The sequence below is a fragment of the Lissotriton helveticus genome, chromosome 8, assembly GCF_964261635.1.
Source record: "Lissotriton helveticus chromosome 8, aLisHel1.1, whole genome shotgun sequence".
NCBI classification, from domain to species: domain Eukaryota; kingdom Metazoa; phylum Chordata; class Amphibia; order Caudata; family Salamandridae; genus Lissotriton; species Lissotriton helveticus.
In genome coordinates, this window is record NC_136069.1 from 1,451,909,585 (window position 1) to 1,451,922,704 (window position 13,120).

Sequence of the window (13,120 nt, forward strand, 5' to 3'; positions counted from 1 at the left end):
TGAAAAACTGAACAGTCTCTAGGTTTGTGGCTGGACACTGCTTCCCAGAACCGAACTGAACTGAACTTTGAGAAACTGGGCACTTGAGATGTGTTTTTTTTACAACTTTGGCAGAAACTTCAGCAAGGTCAGTCCACTGAGCTACTCACTGCTGAGTCCAGAGCAGGAGGCCATTGAGGAAGATGACCAGATGAATCAAGCATAGCTACTGTACAGTATTTCTTTTAGTAAGCAACTCTGTATCATTAACTCAGAAATGTTTGTAAACATAACAATAAAACAGTCCCAAAGTCTTCAGACTTCATCCATGCAAGGCACACCTATATGATATCATATCCTTAAGGACATATATTACAAAATATCTGCTAACAAAAATACTATAATCCCCCTTAATGAGATACTGATGCAAAGCAATACAGGAAAAAGAAGGACATTGTTGAAGTGTTAGGTGACATGAGCCCGGAATGCAAAAATATGAAGTGGGGAAAAGATCTTACTGCATATTAGATAAAGATGAGCAACATCTTAGGTCACATCATATGAGAGTATGGGGGGGGCAGGATGAATAACAGGTGCAAACGGTAATAATACCTGTTCGTTGATGAGCATCTGTCTGACTTTTCTTTGCTCATCATCATCTCCCAGATTCTGCAGAATTGTGAATCGTAGGCATTCCATGAAAGCAGTAATTATTGCGCAGCACTCAGAATGACTGGTTATGGCTCGCTCACTTGAAAGTCTAGCAAATACATAATGAGAATATCTTTAAAATGTTGCAATTTACAAAATGTCAAAGACTTAATCATTTGAAGTATATAGATTAATACATTTGTAAGCCAACTTTGCCTACTGGTTATGAGTCTTCATAAGTGCTAAAGGGCTGCGGAGGGTGCACTGGCAGCTTATCAGAAGGCAACCACATGTGGGGGACTGACACTGTATCTCCTCTAGGAAGGAAGGCTGATGCAAAATATGGCGATGGGTCGCTGTGTGCATGTGAGTGTATGAGTGAGAGGAACTTTCCATTAGGAGTTAGCTGAGATCTTGTCTCTGTTGTGAGCAGTGTATTCTGTGTCAACCCCGAAGGGAATTTGACATAGGTGGCAGGAACCAGACATCATTCCTAAAGGGAGATTTCCTGTATTTCTAAACCCCCAGCAAGACAGGAAGGACTGAGTCCAAGAAGACACAGCAACAGACAGGTAGTCTTCAGGAGAACTGGCCGGACACCAGCTTAATGAACTACAACCCATATGACTGGTGAGACTGATGGAGCGAGATTCAGAAATGTTTTTCATTTCAACTCGCAAAGTCACATTTCCATAACAAGAGTTAATAAAATTAATAAAATTGTGTGTGTGTGTATTAATTCAACCTAGTTTAAAGTTACATTCACGTTTATACACAAGGGTTATTAACATGTGTGCTCATAAATGTGCTCTATGTTGCTTTCCCATGTATGTGGAAAATAATAAAATTAATTTTGTCTATCGTTGTGTCATAACTAATAGCAGCTGTTTTAAATAATGGCATGTGCTTATTTTGCTTTCTTGTCTATGTGATGTTACTTTATTCTTTACAGGTGCATAAAGAATCTTGTGGATTACTTGAAGAATGGTAGATATAAATGCTGCTTTAATTGTTTGCTTCAGCTAGGTAATTTAGACTAATGGGTTAATCATTAGCTATGGTGGGTGGCAACAGAACGAATTATATTTCTCACATTAATTATTGTTCTTGTGTTTGTTTATATAATAGCTCACTAAAAGTGGTTTTGGGCCTAGTGCATTCGTGTTTACCAAAATTCTGCTCGGAGCAAGAGAGAGTCCATGATGAAAAACTTCCTTCTGCTAAAAACATTTTTTCATGATGTAAATTGAAACTTGATGAGCTGACTGTTCTTTCAGTCAAGCAAGGCCAAGGCCAGGAACCGGCAAGAGAACGTGCGACAAATTTCATATCCGAGGAAGCTGATGACTTTACTTGGTTAAATGTTGCAAACTGGAGGAAGCCTCATTGTTCGAAAACTAGAGACAATGGACTCTAAGAAAGTGACGGAACTAATGTTCTAAAAAGTGGAATGACACGATGGCGTCACTTTTTAGCCAATGGGACTCTGATTTCAGCAGAAAAGTTATACTTTTGCTTAGATTAGCTTAGTGTAGAAAGGTATAAAAACTCTTCCCCGTGGAAGAGGAGTGCTGCTTCTTGCTGACCTTTGATGAAGGCGTTATACTGATGAACTTTCCTTGGAGCACGTAAGAGCCTTCAAAGACTTTATTCTTCAGAGCTCAATGGAAAAAAGCGTTCCTCACCCTACTCACCGTCTCCACCATCAGGAAATCCGCCCATGGCCTAACACTCACCATCACACCATCCCATCTCTTCCCAGGCAGAACCACCATCACTATTTACAATAACGGGATTGTCCTAATTCAATCGACAGACAGGAACCTGGAACTACTTGACAACCTGTTCCCCACTTTCAAATAGCACCTATCCAATCCTCGGACTTACATTCATATCACCCACGGTCCTACCACCCCTGACGTCACAGCACCCACCCACAACCCTCCTAACCCAGTTCAGCACCAGAACGACACTCACCTCACCTTCACTCCCAGCACCATAGTCAATTACCCACCTGCTGCAGCTACCCCTCCCCACCCCTCGATCACAGACACAGCCCCTTCATACACCATCCGCTCCCCCATCCCCCCCTACCAACCCTCGTACCCCCGCTCAGCTTCCCATATCCCCCTCCACACTTTGCACTCCCGTCCCGTCCTTCACACCAATCTTCTCAGAACACCCCTCCTCCCCCAACTGCACCCCACACAACATGACTCTCTCTCCGCCTAATTCTCCCCCACACTTACCACTCCCGTCGCGCCTAGCCTTCACCCTTCCTGCAACCTCTCACCCCCCACTCTCACTCCCCACTATCCCACCTCCACCCCCACCCCCAGCCTCCACACCTCCCCCATTCACCCTTCCCCTCTCAGCACTGATGCCCTTCCCAATAACGCCAACACCACCCCTAACACCAATCCTCCCTCTAACACTTCCAATCCCTTCACCAGCTCCACCTCTCCTCCCCGATGGCCCCCCCTTCTCCAGCAACCTATACGCCTGCTCACCGCCAGTACCCTCCCCCAAATCCGCGCCCAACACCACGCTGGACATGATTATGTCCACCCTCCTCCAAATGAAAGAAGAACTACACTCCATCAAAGAGTTGCTCATCACACACCCCAGACACCCTCCTCCCATCGCCACCTTTACACCTAATAACACTTCCCACTCACCTACTACTCACCGTACCACACAACACTCCTCACACTGGACCTCTATCCCCTCTCGCAATACCACCAATCACAACATCAATCGCAATCGCAATACCACCAAGCGCAATAATCCCTTTACACCTAACAACACTTCCTCCTCACCTCCCTCTCGCCTTATCACACAACACTCCCCACACTGGACCTCTATCCCCTCTCGCAATACCGCTAATCGCCCCAGACGCACCACCAATACGATCTCAGATCATGACATACACACCCTTCTCCACTCTTACGTCCCGGCTCCCCAAAATCGCCTAGACACCAACCAGCTGTCCATCCCAACGATTATCTCTAACCCCCTCAGGCACCAAAAGGATAACAACAGAGGCTCCGTCCCCAACAACCTCACAAATGTACCTCTCACTATAGAACCTTCCTCCACCCTCTGCACCCCTAGCCTCAAATGCATACTTCTCAATTGCAGATCGGCCCAAAGACACTCCGCGGGGGTCGCCGTTCTCATCATTTCTCTGGAACTAGATCTAGCCATTCTGACTGAAACATGGCTGTCTGATTCTTCTACACCTATCATGGATATCCTAGTCCCCCCCAACTACTGTATCATTAGACTTGACAGGTCCAAAAAGGCAGGCGGTGGAATTGCCTGTATTTACAAAAGCAACCTCTCAGTTATTAAAGCGTCCGCCCCCTCTCTTACTTCCTGTGAATACCTCTGCCTTGATGTCATCAGCCAAAGCAAATCGGTATGCTCACTACACATCATATACCACCCACCTGGGGACAAGCTCTCCTTCATCCAACAACTCATGGACACAATCTCAACCAACTCAGGACGGCAAAACACCCAAATTTTCCTTGGCGACTACAATCTCCATTGGAATGACAGCAGTGACACAGTGGTAAATAGCCTCAAAATCTTCCTCAACGCCCTTGATCTCACCCAAATATGCAATAGCCCGACCCATGAGAAAGGCTCTATCCTCGACCTTATCATCTCCAAAGAGGACGCTATTCAACTTGAGTCAATCCAACGTTGTGACTGGTCAGATCATCATATTGTCTCCTTCCTTATCAATGAAAAAATTTAATTTAACACAGTTCAACCCTCTAAGCCCAAAGTTTGGAAAAGAGACATGAAGAAACTCAACCCAAATTCCTTACCGCCTAACAGCTGCAATCTCCTACTTCCCCCTGCCGGCGCTACGGACGTTCAACTCCTGACTGACCAATATCTCAATGCTATGACCACAATAATCAATGAGGCTGCACCCATGCAACTGAAAAGAGTTTCGTCCAAGATCTCCAACCCATGGTATGACGGGAGCCTCAATGAAGATAGACGGGCCATGCGAATGGCAGAGCGCACCTGGAGGTCAGCCCCCTCTGCACTGCACCTAAAAACACTGAAGAAACAGAGAAACGCCTACTTCAGGAAAATAAAACGCTCAAAAAGAGATTTCTTCAGCCTCCAGCTCGCCCAAGCAAAAAACCGCCCAAGAAAACTGTTCGAGCTAATCAGAACACAATCCAAAGAACAACCCCAGACACTCAGCACCATGAGCGCTACACCTTCCTGTGAAGAATTCTCTGCTTTCTTTAACCAAAAAACCAACAACATAAGAAGCGATCTCCTCAATGACGCAAGCCTCTACTCCAACCCCCAACACACAGCAGCGTCTGAACCAAAGAACAATGCTACATGGTCATCCTTTGGCACCTACTCCGAAGAAGAAATTGGCAGACTGATCAGCACCCTGAAACCATCCAATCACCTCACTGACCCTCTTCCTGCTAACGCTGTAAAAGACTTTACCCCTCTGCTCCTCCCACTCTGGACTAAGATTATCAATAGCTCTCTTCAACAAGGATCAATCCCTAACGCCCTCAAAGTCAGACAAGTCACACCGCTACTAAAAAAAACAACAGCAGACCCCACTGATCTAAACAATTACCGTCCTATTACAAATATCCCCACTCTCGCTAAACTGCTGGAAAAATGCGTACAGCTACAACTGACTAAACACATAGATAAGTTTGATCTCCTCAACGCTCATCAATCAGGCTTCCGAGCGGGGCACAGTACCGAAACTGCCATGACTCACATAGTTGACGACGCCCTCCAAATCCTAGACCAAAACGATACCTGCCTCCTCATCCTTCTTGATCTCTCCTCAGCTTTCGACACAGTTAAACATGAGAACCTACTCGATCTGTTAAACACAAGAATGGGCATACCTGGGACTGTTCTCAAGTGGTTCACCTCCTTTCTACACAACCGGTGTCAAAGATTCAAAAGCAACAACCTGATGTCCTCTCCGGTACCTGTATCGCTAGGCGTCCCTCAAGGATCCTCCCTCTCCCCAACACTGTTCAACCTAGTTATGGAACCTCTCACTACTTTGCTACAAGCATCCAATGTTCACTTTCACATGTATGCCGACGACACCCAACTTTATCTCAAAATACAATCTCCCAAGGACATCATGCTTCTGAACACCACGATTAAAAACACCCAATCCTGGCTTGCCGAAAATCACCTCAAACTCAATGCGCTGAAGACTGAGTTCCTCCTGATCTCACCTCCCGCAAAAATCTCTACCGCTCAAACATGGCTTAAGCACCTAACCGCTCTAAATGTACAACCTACCATCGTAGACTCAGCAAAATCTTTAGGCATAACACTCAACGCCAATCTCAACATGCAGCAGCACATCAGCAAGGCAACGAAAGGAGCGAACTTCCAAATCAATACCTTGAGAAAACTTAAACCCTTCCTTCCAGCCAAAGACTTCCAAACTGCAGTACAATCTATAGTCATCCCGCACATAGAATACGGTAGCACCGCCCTCTGCGGGCTCCCCATAACTACAACGGCACCCCTAAGAGCGTCCCTTAACGCTGCAGCGAGACTCATCACTGGCTCAAAAAAGCACTCGCATATCTCCCCTGACTTTAAATCCCTGAACTGGCTACCTTTTGAAGCCAGAATACATCTAAAAATAGCCTGCATGACACACAAGGCTGTACACATGAACTCACCCGCCTACCTCACTCAAAAGCTGACAATTTCTGGTGGCTCTAGAACTACTAGAAGCACAAACAATCTTCTGCTGAAGCCTCGAAGATTTCGGAAGGAAAAAACCTATTAACGCTCCTTCTCAGGAATGGCACCCAGGATTTGGAACTCCCTCCCTCCTGAAACCAGGCTCATCTCCTCCAACAAACTTTTTAAGAAAGAAGTAAAAGCGATCCTCATGGCAAAATACACATGATCTATTATTCTGCATCTCTCAAGAATCCGCTCTGTACTACCTGCCTGACCCCTTGGACTATTTGTATTACTTGTTTTATCGACTTATTTGATTGTATACGTTCCCTCTTTGTACATTTTTATATTGTTGACGCACCTGTCTGACTTTGCATACTGTACCTACACCACCTCAACTTTCCCTACTCTTGTACTTTTGATGCACCTGTGTGACTATACACCCTGTACTCATCTCCTACCTCAACTATGCCTATCTTCATGCTAAGCATTTTAAGATCGCTTAAACAAGTATATTCTCCTTATTTTTGTACTTTTATATTATTGGCGCAACTGTTTGACTATGCACCTTGTACCTACTCTATGATAGAAGACACTACCTCACCTTTGACCTACCTCTTTTGACCTACCTATGTAACTATGCACCTTGTACCTAACTACCTCAACTATTACAGTGTATTATTCTATGACCCCCTTGTCCTTGTAAAGCGCTCTGATATCTGCAAAGATCTTGTTCGCTCTATATAAAACTTTCAAAATAAAGTAAATAATAAAAATAAAATTCTTTTAATTTTATTATAGTTAGCTATGTTAGGGACTTAGGTTTTGAAAAATGCTAAATTGATAATTTCTATTTTGCAATAATAAATTGAATTTCATAAAATTGTCATAACCATTTACAATGATTCTAATAAAAATGCTTTAATAAAATTTCTAATGCAAATTCCAAATAAATAGCTAATAAAAATCTTACTTTGGAAAACAAGCTGGTCTTGTTATTTCATGAGTTTAGGTTACCATTAGCAAGATTTTATCGCCTCAGTGGCTTAATTAATTCGTAGGGTTTTGTAAATTATAATGAATTCATTTACCGCGGTTGTATATAAATGTATATAATTTGTGAATATGTTAATTAGGTCACATGATTCAGTTGGTCAAAATATATCATGTTAGTTCATGGGCCTTGTGATTGATTTATGTTTAATGGTGAATATAGTGAAGTTGGGTAGCGTAGTTTATGATATATTTCCTATAGGCCGCTGGATCAATTTCCTGGTAGCAGAGGATGGTTCATGGTAGAAGACTTGATGGTTGCTATGGTAACCAAAATATATGGTAGTTACATAGGATCGATGTCTAACATATGTTGAGTTCGTTCTCGTGTTATATGTAAGGTATTTTTCCAGCAGCGTGAAAAATCCTAGTTGTACCGGTACAGCGTAGTGTGATGAGAAGGTAGTCACACAGTACATTTGATCTGTTTCTAAGTGGTATCGCCAGGTATCACAAGTGTTGTGGCCGCGCAACACATGTTAGGGATAGGTGTGTTAGATAGAGTGTATGTATAGTGAGAATTGTCTATGAAATCAAAGCTTTGAGTATAGGGACAAAGAGCCCGTTCTAAAACTTACTGCGAGAAAGTAATAGAATATATTCAAACTTGAGTGAAGGGTAAAATAACGTCGCTTATTTTACTAACGGTTCATGTTATCTGTGGCGGGTTAGAGTCCTACCAAGATTTCATGTGTGTATGGTTAGGGATACTTTCCGTTTGAAAGTGCGTAATTGATTCTGTAAATTTCGTTCGAGTCAAACTTTGAATTGCTACTTTAAGTGCATTCAGAGGGAAACGAGTTTGTTAGTTACTTGCTTGAAGGGTAAAGTAAAAGTTTACTTTATCGACGAATGTATATTCTGTGAGAATAGCGTCGTCTATTCCACGTAAAAGAATTCTTGTAAGTCCGTAAAAAAACTATCACTTTATTTAGAGAAACAGACAGATGAGTCGTCCTTTTGTCGTTATTAAATAAATCTCATTAAAAGAGTGTTCTTAAAATGGCACTGTGAAAGATTTTTGTAAAGGAGGGGTGAGCGCTAAGAGTGAGACGCGAAAAACCGCAGCGGCTGTGTACGTCATACAGTTCGCGCAGTGATTGGATATCATACGTCACAGGCTATACTCTGATTGGCTCACGTGATTTAGTCGAGCTAAGCACTGATTGGCTTTCGTGAGAAGCTTCATTCTTATTGGTCGAGCAAGATAGTGACGTAGCTCGAACCTGATTGGCTTGTTGGTGTGTTTCGCGCACGGATTGGTCGGTGTTACGAAACAACCAGGAAACTTTTACGATCATTTCCAATTAAGTGGATTTGAATTTAAAATGAGTTATTATTACAAAAATTTTGAGAAAAAGCTTACTATGTTTCAGAAATTTAAAATTTTTATTTCACCTGATAAGAAAATTGAAACGCGAGGTGGTAAATTACTTCATAAATACAAAACACCGGCAGCGTATATGGAAGGTGAATATGGTTATCAGACTGTTCTGTGGTTTGATGTATGGAAACATTACACAAAAGACGACGGCGTATTGGCTTGGCCGGACGATGGTTCATTTAATATAAAAATTTTAAGGAATTTAAGAGAAAGAATGTCAGCTCTTATACCTAAGCCTAGACCAACTCAATTTGAAGCGTTAGTTGAATGGGAGGATGAGATGTTTCAACTTCAGAAAGAAGCAAGTGGAATAAAAAGACCTTGATTTGAATGAGAGAGACCCCTTAAACCAGGGGAATAGGGTACTTATTCAAAGTAAACTAGAGAGTTTCCCTTGGCACAATACATTCATTAAGCCCACATAATAATTTTGAACACTTTTGACATTTAAACAAGATAAACCAAACCAATACGTGTGTAAAAAACTTGTACAAATTTATTCTTATTGATAAAAACACAGAGAATCATATGTTAAGAAATATGGTAACACCATATTGCGAGTAAAAAAAAAAAAAAAAAGGGGAGAGAAAGAAAACCTTTTCCTCTGACAGTGTAAAATCAAACCCAACACAATATCACGAAAAGTATTAAACACAATATCCAACTGACAATGCACGATGAAATAAAAATTATACTACAACACAACAGAGAGAGACACAGTAAGACAATACAGTTTTGTCATTGAAGCTATAGCACACCGGGTATATTAATCTCGGACTGGCAATTTTGGGCACATATACTTTTTGCACTATACAAAATTGACACGGTCACTCGGTTGTGCAGTTTGTTTTGCGTCGACGCGTTTCGATGGCTTATTTCATTTTGTTGCCATCTTTTTCAAGACTGTTATGTTTGGTCTCTCTTTATCTGAGGCACTGGATGGTTGCCTTAAAATTTGGAAGGTCCTACGAATAAACATATTACTGTCAGTATCTGTTTTGCATGTTACTGATATTGCTGTACATTTAGGCATATCTAGTACAACTGAGTTCTATGCATCTAGTACAATCTTTAAAAGGTCCTATGACTAAACATATTACTGTTGGTATCTGTTTTGCATATTATTGGTTGTACTGTTCATTGGACACATCAACACATAGTGCAACTGATTTCTATGCATCTAGGGCAATAAGCATCTTATTTGGACACATCGATTCCAATTCTCTTATACTATATCAACAGTCAATATTCTTAGCTACCAACTACGACCTAATAAGGTTAAGCATAGGTCACAAATTTTCAATCATCACGGTACCTGCAATTGTCCAATATTACCATGTGTGCTTTGTCGTTAAATATCCCCCTCCCACTTATTGGGAAAGAAAAAGCTTCCATGGGTATGAATTATTGGACGGATATCCCGGGATTACCAAATAAAATTATCCGCTGCAAGACTTATTTTAGTTTTATTTGCATCTAGTCATCATTTTTAATCTACAGGGCCCCATACGATATTGTCGGTTGTTACCTTTTATTGCATACTCAGGGAGGACTTCTGATTATCCTGCACATGCATGTTATAAAGTAGGGTTATCCTGAAAAGCAATGAGAAATTTTTTACTTTGCCTATTATGCTGACACCGATTTAGTTCTTACTGCTACTGATATCAGCCTCATTTTTACCTTTATTCCTGCTGTGGAATTCCTTGTTGTTTATTTTTTTCTTTTTCGCTGGTAGAATCTTGCATCAAACGTGCAAAGGGGTTATCTGTAATAGAGTTTACTCGTTTGTTTATATCCTGCATTTATCTATTGCTCACCCATATTATTTGGACGTTTTTAGCACTAAGTTTATTGTTTGCATTCTAATTATTCGCCCAGATTTACCTGTATATGTTGTTGTTTGTTAGCGATAGCGCACTAATCGCAACTGCTGGATAGGGAGCCCCCACTTTGTTGTCACTTGGCTTGTGTCTGGTAAGAAATATGACGAGCGTCACATAAATAAACGCACCAAAACATGTTAAGAGAGATGTCTACATCATTTTTAATCTCTTGGGCCTATTCCGAACAACCCACCTTGCTCCTCATGTCGCAGAGTCTGTAAGGGAGTGGATACTTGGCTGCGCCCGAATCTTTTATTTTCTGTCTCTATGGGATTAAGATGTAAAGGGGAGCTAAAGTTAGTTTCTGCTTCTACAATTGGGTGTTGTCACTGACCCTAACCCCTCCGGCACTGCCTCTTACCTGGAAAGTCTGCAGCTATCGCGTCTCCACTCCCGACCGGCGTTTCTTGGTATGCGTCCGATTTCCCAGTAGAAGGTCAGATTACCCGCGCTTATTTCCTCTTTTATTCCCCATTGATTGGTTGAATCTGTATCACCTGTTTCACTTTAATTAGTGGACGGATGTTATTAGTGTGCTGTTTCCGCTTTATCCTATGCGTGTCTCGCCTCGTTTTCACGTGACCCTAACTCTGGGGCGGATCTTGTAGATGTTCGATTTCCGCATTCTCCTATGCGTTCTCAGCCTCACTTTCATGTTGTATTGCGTAACTCTGCCTTTTAAAGTTCTACTATTATTTATTTTTATCTACATCGTCTTAAAATTACCAATCTCGCCTGTCGGTATTTTTCTTTAGTGTGCCATGCGTGATGGATATCAGCTACTGTTATATTGGCCTCCCGTGTTCGCCAATGTATAATTATAATATACATCTTGGTATTTTGAGAATTACCGATTTCTCCTGCCGGTATTTTTATTTCCGGGGGATACGTGTTGTCAATTCCTCTACTCATAATGTTTCGCCGACCTCCCGTATTTAAAATGCACACTCTAAGTATGCAATTTAAACAAAATTATTTTATCAGTGTTCTTTGTCGATAAAGGCTGGATAGCTAATAGATTATCAACCCCTAATATATTGTTACCAGTTTTCACCATGAAATAGATGCCACTTCAATTAGTTCAATATGTAATTGATATTATACATCCAGTCAGATTTTTTTTCCTCAAATATAGGCTACTATTTTCATCCAGTCTTCTTTTGAGTTTAACCCTTTGTCCACTGTATCTAAAAAGCACATGTACCATTGTTCACGTGTTTTTCTTAGGGCCTCTACATTCCCTCCTCTTCTGCTGACAGTTATTTTTTCTAAAATATACCATGTGAATTCATTACAACCATGGTTTTCCTTTTGATAATGACACGATAAAGGTGCGTTTTCTTTTTTATTTTTTATTGAAGATCTGTGTTCCAATAGTCTTGTCCGCAGCTCCCTGCCCGTCTCCCCTACGTAGCCTAAACCACAGGGACAGACAAGCAGGTAGACTACATTTTTGCTCCTACAGTTATTTAGAGTCCTTGGAACCAAAGTTTTTCCATTGAATATCAGTTTCTTTGTTTCTATACAGTTGGAACAGATTGAGCAAGTCCCGCATTTGTGGTTGCCTGTTGCTTTGCTCTTGTTCACCAAAGTGGTTTGTACAGAATTAGACGTGTTTTTATATGTTTTGACCAGAGCATTCTTAATTGTTTTGTTCCGTCTGAACGAAAACAAAGGCTTAGATATTATTGTGGACAAACCCGTGTTAAGGATCTTCCAATTTCGATTCACTATATTTTTTATTTTATTACTAAGGCCAGAGTATTGGCTTACAAACACAATTCTATTATCCGCCTTGTCTTTCTTGGCCCTATCTATCTCTAATAGGTTGTCTCTATTATAGAATCTGGCCCTCTTCATGGATTGTTTTATTAGCCTCTTTGGGTAACCTCTCTCACCCAATTTTTTGCTCATGATTTCAGCATGTTGGTAAAAATCGGTTAGACTTGTACAATTGCGACGAAGTCTTAGAAATTCTCCAAAAGGAATATTATCCTTTTGGGATTTTGGATGGTTGCTTTGGTACTGGAGGAGGGTGTTTTTGTCTGTCGGCTTTGTGTATAATTCGACTTCCAAAAAACCCTCGACCTCTTTGATTTTTATGTCTAAGAAATCTACACAATTGGCACTATAATGTGCAGTAAATTTTAGGTTGCTGTCACCCAAATTTAGCCATTCCAAAAAGGTCAGGAGCTCCTCACTGGCACCGTTCCAGACAAAGATGATGTCGTCAATGAAACGGTGCCAATGGGACACATTTTCATAAAAAGGTGCCAATTCATTGTAAATATGTTTTTCTTCGAAATGTCCAACATATAGGCATGCCAGACTGGGGGCACATGTGGCCCCCATGCTGGTCCCTTTGACCTGTTTATACAACTCATCCTTGAATAGAAAAAGGTTGTTTTTTAATACCAATTCTACACACCCAAGAATAAAGTCT

General features: G+C 41.4%; 1 protein-coding gene across 2 annotated transcripts in view; it reads right to left on the reverse strand.

The window, feature by feature from the left end:
- LTN1 (listerin E3 ubiquitin protein ligase 1) overlaps window positions 1-13,120 on the reverse strand; it is a 386,602-nt gene that overhangs the window by 235,682 nt on the left and 137,800 nt on the right. For both annotated transcript variants that reach the window (XM_078658380.1, XM_078658379.1), the window contains one exon: window positions 592-739. In XM_078658380.1, the coding sequence (XP_078514506.1) occupies window positions 592-739 (148 nt within the window). The remainder of the gene's footprint in view (window positions 1-591; window positions 740-13,120) is intronic.